The 9,214-nt window shown below is 36.2% G+C and overlaps 1 protein-coding gene across 1 annotated transcript; it reads left to right on the top strand.

Moving 5' to 3' along the window:
• Window positions 1-2,326: 2,326 nt before the first annotated feature.
• On the top strand, window positions 2,327-8,044 carry LOC104083346 (enteropeptidase-like; the record flags this gene model as incomplete). The annotated part of the gene is made up of 5 exons (XM_009586798.1): window positions 2,327-2,501; window positions 4,621-4,802; window positions 5,050-5,145; window positions 6,062-6,201; window positions 7,889-8,044. Coding segments are annotated over 5 exons (749 nt in total), but the record flags the coding sequence as incomplete, so codon positions are not given.
• Window positions 8,045-9,214: the final 1,170 nt, after the last annotated feature.

Here is a 9,214-nt window from a genome sequence, read left to right as displayed (position 1 = left end):
TTGAAAGCTGTGGTGGCAGAGACAGCAAAACTGTTCTCTGATGCACTTAGGTAATGTATTTCTTGGCAGGATAGTTTTATAACAGGGCAAAATCCTGCCTTGAAGATATATGTGAGCAGATTCCACAGGCATAATTGCTTTTGCCAGTCCTAAGTGAAGATCATACTCACAGATGTCCCAACTACTCCAGATTTCTGCCTGGCATTCTGCTTCATAGTTGACACTCAGAGGGGCACATAGGATGGGTATTCAGCACATGCAATGCCTCTGTTGCCTTTTGGACTCTCCTGTGCTGACCAAGAGGCAGCTGAGGACTGGTGAATTGAAGTGCAGGCAAGGAAGTGGTTTTCACATTGTGAGATAGCTTCAGAAAGAAGAAAAAACAGAGGCCCATGAAGTAATTTCTACTAAAGCAATCAGTAGGTACTCGTGGTGGGACAAAGACCCTCCTTACATGTGACTGCTTCAATACAAAAAATAGGGACAAATCTGACATGTTGGATGCATCTACTTAAGAGAAAGCATAGGACCGGATAAAAGAGCTAATATGCAGTAGCACTGACCACCCTTTTAAAGCCTATGGAGGGAGCTTGGTCAAGAGTATTTAGTTGCTATGAAGTTTATGCAGAAGATGGTACTGGTTTCCTGTGGGTTTATGCATTTCTGGTTGTCCTCCTTGATGTTTGTCTCACTACCAAGGGACACCCTTATGAAGTCAATACAGATTTGAATACAAATTGCAGAATTTGGTTTCCACTTTAAATTACAGCTTTAAAATTATGCATCTATCTTGAAGTGGAAAATGGCTATGTGAGACTATTCAGGGCTGAGGCATATCTCATTCTTACCCCCTCTGTAGTGAAGATTTAATTAGGGAGGTGGGGGGTGGTCACACTCTCACTTGTCCTTCTTGCACCACTATGCCATTGAGAAAATGCTGGGTCACATCATGCATTATTTCCCTCACAATAGATATCAAATTTTAGAGCAAACATAGTGAGGGATACATAATACCATATCACGTTTAAAGTATCCTTCCTTTTTCCTATTTAAAAATCATGTGGAGATGCATACTGTAAACTAGCCATTGGCAGACTTTTTTTTTTTCTCTGATATATTTCTGTGTGTATCAGATTTAAATTGCTAGCACACATACTGTCCCAAGTGTTCAGATTCATTACAGGCTATGAAGATAATCTTAAAACCTCTGGGTATTAGAAATGCTTGAGTAGTTTTGATCTGTGGTCTTGTGCTCTTCAGATTCTAGTTTTATATCTCTGCTAAATAATTTCTAACCCTGTATATGCAGCTATATATTTTACAGTGCATTATAAGCTTAGTAAAAAGATACAGTGATATCACACTAACCTCTTCAATTCTTTGGTCACACTGATCTCTAGTGGTAAGGTATTGAAAACATCTGAAAAGGTAGATAAAATACTATGTGCAGTTACAATTCTATTGAGAATCTGTCACAGACAGATGAATTATTTCCCTAAAACACAAGGGGACTCTACTTTTATTTTCATAACATACACCAATTAAGTGTCCATTGAAGAGGAATACGTACATTTAATATTATATATAATATAATGTTGTGTATTTATAATTAAAATATAATTAAAACATGTAGGACAAAACATGTAGGACAAAGTAATATATTAAACTAAACAGTTTGATACTGATAAACTAATGTACTTATATATAAAAGTATATATATGCTTATATACATTTTTATAGATATGTATGTGTGTATGTATGTATATTTGACAGTCATTTAGTGTTACCTGGTGTGCAGATACTTGTGATTTAATTGCACTTTCATTCTAGAGAACACTGTTTAAACAACCTGGTGGTTCATCTGCAATGTAACATTAAACGTAAGTACATATACCCTAGGAATATCTCACACAGAAATCAAACTGTTCAGTCCATAAAGCCTAATGTTTATAGTTTGAATTGAAAGGTTAGGGAATGGACTATAAAAGCTATACTTGTAATGATATAAACACAGGAAAATTTACAGTCTTCACTTGTTTTCAGAGTTAAGTATACACTAGAGATGGGTCTATACTGAAAACACACATATAAAAAAATGCAGAAGGTGTGAGGAAAGAACACATCTAAATCTAAGTTATAAAGTTGCATCTTGATTTCAGCTATAAAACACCAAACTTTTTTCCATGGTAACAGTATTTTTGAATAGCAGTTCAGATACTACAAAGCCTGTTTTTCCAAGAATATTAGCTAGTCTAATAAAACATGGTATACCCCCCTAAAAATCTACAAATCTTTATTTTTTAATTTATTTATTTATTTATTTTAGCTTGTGGAAAACACATGGTAACTCAGAACAGTGGAACAAGGATTGTAGGTGGAAGTGATGCCAGAAGAGAAGCTTGGCCTTGGATAGTTTCACTCCATTTTAATTCCAGACCTGTTTGTGGAGCTTCCCTTGTCAGTGATGAATGGCTGGTGACAGCAGCACACTGTGTATATGGGTAATGTTCGTTGCACTCAGAAGCTAACACATTCTGATACTCCCACAACATGCAAGCATCCAAATGGTGGATAGTCATCAGTAAAGCTGGGTTGAAGTATGACCTGAGCCATCGATCAATCCTGTATAGAGCAAAACACACTTTCAAAGGATCATACTGAAATCACTGGGGAGTGGCACTTTTTAGAGCGTTTCTAGATGTTTACTTCAGAATGAAATTAATACAAATTCACAAGTAACTCTTTCTCTCCACTGACTTCAGGGCATCTTTCCAAGTAGCTGAGATGGCCATAAGACATCCACGCCATGTCTTTTCTTTTTGATTTTAATGATGATGATGAAACACTTGTTCTATGTGCAGGTTTACTAAGGAGGCATCAGATTATGAGTAATTTGTGACACTGATATAAAAAATTAACAACTAGCTCACTGTTTAATTACTGTGTTTTGAATCACTTGTGGGCTCAGCTAAAGGCTCCTTTACTTTCTGGTAAAGGCTCAGTCCTTACTTTAAGGCAGAGAATCATGGAAACTAAGGAGCGTTTTCTGAACAATGAAGAATTGCACTTTAAATATATGGTATTAATACCGAGTATTTGCACTTAACCCATAATTAATGTGGGCCTTCATTAATTAGTTGAATCTCTGCCAGTGGTATAAAGAATGACATCATACCTCATAAAGGTAAACTCAGTGTTGCCTGTTTCTCCTGTATATTATCAGAGATTGATCAAGACTTACTGTGCATCATTGGAATGAATCTTGATTTAGGTGCACTGATTAAGCAATATTGGATATCCTCTAGATGGTGTTATTTGTACCATTCAAAGTGGTGCATGTTTAAATATTTTCTAGGGTTTGCTTCCATAACATCTATAATAAAAACAAGTGCTGTAGAAGACACCTAGAAACTGGAATGGCAAAACAAGAAACATTAATATTCAAAATTACAGTAGAGCTTTCATTATAAATAGCTAAGTAGTAAGGCAGTGGAGACTATGCCAATACATTAATGCTGCCTCATTGTATGACAGGAGCTATATTCCACACAAAGACACTGAAATGAGAAGGATAAAGCCCTCCTAGTTTTCACACAGTAAATCCACACCTGTCTTGGTATTTCCTTTTCACCTAAATCACCTTTCTGTTTTCACTTATATCTCATTTTATCATCTTGACTTTGCTGGTATTTTCCTAAGTGGGAGCTTGCAGCTTCACACCTTAATTCTGAACATTTAACTCAGAATCATAGAATCATAGAACAGTTTGGATTGGAAGGAACCTTTGAAGGTCACCTAGTCCAACCCCCCTGCCATGGGCAGGCACATCTTCAACTAGATCAGGTTGCTCAGAGCTCCGTCCAACCTGACCTTGAATGTTTCCAGGGATGGGGCATCTACCACCTCTCTGGGCAACCTGTTCCAATGTTTCACCACTTAAACACTCCCAGTTTAGAACAAGATAACCTCTTGATGTTAAAGCAATGGATCAGCAGAAACCAACAATCAGGCTGAAAACATATTTTTGAAACTATGAACTGGTTGATTAAAAAATAGCAAATAATTAAGTTCTCTAACTTAAATACAGCCTCAAACCAGCATGCGTAGCTCAGCAAAAAATGCAGATTATGTCATATTTAGCATATCTTTTTCGATTTAGATTAAAAAATTAAGAGACCAATTTTCTGAGTCTATGAGCTGCAGCATTTCCAATGACACTTTAGACCTATTATTCTTTAGATATTCCATAATAATTTTCTAACTGGCGCTGATATTAATTGCCTGGTGGGCAGTCAACAGTATTCTTCACAGTGTTGAAAAAAACATAGTAATTTAGTTAATGTATTTTCCTCCTCTGCACTACTGTCTGATTAATTCTTTATAAATAATGCATTATAAGCTTAACATAAAAAATCAAAAAATCACGTTTCTACAGTGTGGATGTTTAAGATAGTATTACTACCACAAAATTGTAAGCACATCCGCTACATTCTATTTATTTTGACAAAATCTGCAAATGCTATGAATTACCATGAGATTAAAGATTAGCATTTTACCTAACATATTTTTCAAAACTTTCATTAATCATTCATAATTTTGAATATTCCTTGCAACTTCTAGGAGGCAATTAAAACCATCTCAATGGAAAGCAGTTCTTGGCTTGTATGACCAATCAGATACGACACAGCCTTCAACAGTAGCTCGAAATATCGATCAAATAGTTATAAATCCTCATTACATGAAGCGTACAAAAGATAGTGATATTGCCCTCATGCACCTTCAATACAAAGTGCAATACACAGGTGAGTTGTTATTTTCCCATAAAACAGATTTACTCTATTATGCAAAACTCTAACTGTGCTAAGCATATGAGGGTGATGGGGTGGCTGTACATTTTTTACAACTTAATCATTCTGGAGTCAGTCCAGTACTTCCTGGATATCTTGCCCAGAAAGTGGGTTTGAATTAATGAATATTTTCTTATGTGACTTCATAAAAACCTGAATACAGGGAAGAGGTTGAAATTGATTGCTTGTTTCTCGTTCACAGATTACATACAACCTATCTGCTTACCAGAAAAAAATCAACAGTTTTTACCGGGAATTAACTGCTCCATTGCTGGCTGGGGTAGTATTATGAACGAAGGTGGGTCATCTGCTTGGAAAATTATGACAGGCATGAAGCTGTGAGAGAAAGCTTGCTCCTGATTCCACAGGGGTTGCTAAGGTTGAATAGTTTAGAGAGGTACTCCTGCGTATGAAACTTTGGGAACTATCCCCCTCCGCTGTTCCTTCTCTAAAGCAAAGTAATGGAGTAATAACATATTTATTAGAAAAAATATACATATCTAAGATCATTAAATTATGCAAAAACCTTATTGCATGCCCTTAGAAGTTATGATGACTACTTTTCTCAGTATGAAATATATACATCTTATTTCCAGATATTGGGTAGGGGAGGAGGAAGATTAGTCTTCCTGAAAAAGTGCAAATTATTTTCCCCAGAAGTCAAGCATACTGACTGTGGTGTGAAATGTATGTTCTGTTTGTATACCACATGCTCCAGATTTGGAGTCTCTGTGAAATAATAAACATGCCATTTCACTTCCACAGTTGCTTGTACGTATTTGCTTCTACATTTTCAGAGTAAAATTGCATTTAAAATTTTGGGTAGGAACTAGTAACAGAAATTTTTATAAAAACTTGAACTAGTCAATCAAAGTTACACAATGAATAGTGAGGAAACATTGGACAATCCAAGCTCCCAAGACCTTAATTATCCCTTAGATCTCCCCACAGTGAGTTCATAGTCATTGATTTTAGTAATCTTGATTTAATTACAACCAAATTCAGTCCCATTACACAAATGAAAGACAGGATTCAGTTAATGAGCACCAATTAATAAGTGACTGTGTTACAGGGGTATAAGCCTGAATGATACAGTGGTGAGGCAGAGCTTCCTGCTGCTCGGTACATGCTGGAACAGGAACAAAACCATCAGTGTTCCGAGCGGGATGTACATATTTATTACAGCGGGTAAACGTACTTTGTATTTTCATCAGGTCCCACTTCAGATATATTGCAAGAAGCAGAGGTCCCTCTCATTTCAAATGAAAAATGCCAACAATGGATGCCAGAATATAGTATTACTGAGAATATGATCTGTGCGGGATATGACATAGGAGGAGTAGATTCCTGTCAGGTAAATACAAGCGACTCATTTCCACTGCCAGCATACTCCACAACTAATTACTGAATAAAATGCTCCCCGATTCTCCAATCATTAAAACCAGGACAATCACTGCCCATGAATGTAACTTCTACTCACAGTATTTTGCCCATTTAATACTTTATCAGTATACAAGTTGAAAAGATAAAAATCTATTTTGTATCATATTGACATAAACAACTGTGGAGGGAGATAAATATGAGGACTGGAAATTTTCTGCACTAAGCTTTGAATAATTACTGCTGAGTAATTCCATGAAGGAAAGAGGGACATGCTTAGGGAAAAGCAGAGTACAGAGAAATAAATATCAAATAGATTGAAGTCTCAGAAATGCTTCATGCAGAGAAAGAGAGCGAGCAGTGATGCTTTTCCCCAGAATCTGTAGACTCTCGAGACCTTTTGTAAGTGGATGCCACAGTATTTTGGAGAGGCTGCTTGATCTCCTATGTTGCTTCCTGGGGATCTAGTTTTTATCCATTCCAGCTCTGTTTATAACACACTGCTTCTCTTTGAGGACATAGTCAGAATTGGCTGTCACATATTTTTCTTCCAGCAATATGGAGTCTATGGCATAGAGACTGGCTGGTTCTCCTCAAGTCTGATGAGGAGCACTCTCATGTAATTGCTCTTGCCCTGCCCTCACAACCTAAGCCTTCATCAGGTGCAGTGACTTTGGCTAGTTTAGTCTAGAAGGAGGAGTGTGTGCAAGCCTAATTTCACTTGCCATTCCTTCAGCCTCTGTGGCTCTTTCCTCTTTCCTAAAAAGGAACCTTCTGAACCTCATACTGAAAAAAAGTGGTGTAGCACCATAGTCTGATACAGAGTACAAGCGACCAGCGCTGTGATCAATGACCATTCAACCATGAGCAAAGACAAACAAGCAAGTCCTGATAGTGCTTCAGCCTTTAGGCTGCTGTCAGAGCCTTTGAACTTTTGCGGATGCCCTAGAGTTAAGGGTAGAAGTATTTTAAAGGCCGAGTCCTTGCAGAACTCTCCCCTAAAGCTCCATTCGCAGGACCATGAGAAGACAAAAATAATAATCGTTCAGCTAACTCAATAGACAATGAAAAATAGTCATCGTCTTCTTTCTCATCAAAACAAGACACTCATGGCTGACTCATCCCTCACTCAGGCTGTGGGATTAATCAAATTTGGTCTCCCACGCTCTATTGCAATGCTACATCTGCTAAACTATTGAGAAGGACGTGTGAGAAAAGGACACCTCCTCTTCTGGCAATCTTGCCATCTTTTTCTCTACACTTGAAATTGCAGAAACTCTGGGGTGACTGAAAATAGAACTGCATTTTGGCTGAATAGATTCAACTAAAAAATAACCCTACACATTTACCCAGGCTTTGTGAAAGATAAAGGGCTAAACGTAAAAGGAATAAGCAAAAAAAATCATTTGAAACTCAGTCCTGTAGTGAAAGAGTGATAAGAGCTTAAAATCACATCCTTTAAAAAAAAAAGAAAAAAAGGAAATGGATTATCTCAAGAATTTTTCCACACAGAAGAATTCATATTGATCTCACTTCTGGTGCCCAAGACATATAGGGATACAATGTCTATGATTAAGGATTAACATGAACAAAACATCATAAACAGGCTCTGCTTCAGAGTTGACACTGTTCCCTTTTAACTATTGAATTTCATATTGCAGGGAGATTCAGGTGGCCCTCTGACATTTGAAGATGGTAACAAGTGGTTTTTGGTTGGTGTAACATCATTTGGCTATGGGTGTGCACTTCCCAAACGACCAGGAGTGTATGTTCGAGTCACCATGTTTGCGGACTGGATCAAAAAAATCATCTATTAGCTTCATATTTTTTAATGATAGAAATAGAATTTAAAAGTAAGCTTTGAAAGTAAGCCATTGTATAATGATGTAAACCAGACTGGCATTCCAATCTCACAGTTAGAGAAACTGAATAAATATTTAAATTTTGTGGAGGAAAATATTAATAATTGAGAACTCCATTACCAATTGAGAGCAAGATTTCAAAATAGATGCTGTGGTTTTGTTAATAAATAGTTTTATCATTTTGATTTTTCTTTTATACGAGACCATGGGGAAACAGTTTCTTTGAACACCTGTGGATTAAATGCATAGTGGAGAGCTTTACAAAGCATGGGCAGTAAAAAAAAAAAAGTTTGCAAATTGCAAATACTTTATTGAAAAATCATCTAAATTATTAATTTCAGGCCAAACATTACCTGTTCTTATATTTTTGCACTGTATTTTTCAACATGCATTTTCATTTCAATGCATAGTCAACTCTTCTCAGTAATCTCACCACATATCAAAATGAAGGTATATGTTATCTGTTTAAACTGGGCTCATGGGAGTTCTTCTGTCTTGTCTATTACAAAAAGCTCTGGAATGAGGTTTATGGATTGTACATAAAGGCTGATCATGTATCATGCTGCTTTCTAATGAATAAACTGAATGTAATTACACACTGAATTGTGTAATTCCTTTGGAATTAATAGAGTTAAATAAGGATTGAATATAGCTTTTTAGTTTTCTTTTTAGGCAAGTGTTTTGGCAATTATTCAAGCAATTATAGATAGGTGCTTGTGCACACCCAAGCACAGACTTACAATACTGCAACTTCCTCTCATAAAAAGTAATGTTTTTTAAAAACATCTGACAATAATGAGTATCAGCTATTCCTGGTGAATAAAAAGTAATAGGGTTCCTTTGATATATTTCATGCTTTTTCTGTACTGGTGACTTTTAATATTGATTTTGTGCTTTGTACAAAAACTATCATGATAGCCCATTACAGCATTCTGAAAGAATATGAAGAAAAAAAGGGTTTTTTACCTTTTTGAGCTCTTTTCTAAATAAGTTTCTATTAAAATATAATTATCTACTTGTTGAAATGCCTTAAATTCAGTGGTGTCTTAATGTTAGTGTAATATGATGCATTTCCTTTATTTCTGTTTTCAGCCTAGTGTAGGAATTTAATATATTTTTAATATA

The sequence above is a fragment of the Fulmarus glacialis genome, unplaced genomic scaffold (genome assembly GCF_000690835.1).
Source record: "Fulmarus glacialis isolate BGI_N327 unplaced genomic scaffold, ASM69083v1 scaffold46021, whole genome shotgun sequence".
NCBI classification, from domain to species: domain Eukaryota; kingdom Metazoa; phylum Chordata; class Aves; order Procellariiformes; family Procellariidae; genus Fulmarus; species Fulmarus glacialis.
The sequence above is the reverse complement of the archived record's forward strand: the minus strand, read 5'-3'. Positions and strand labels throughout refer to the sequence as shown.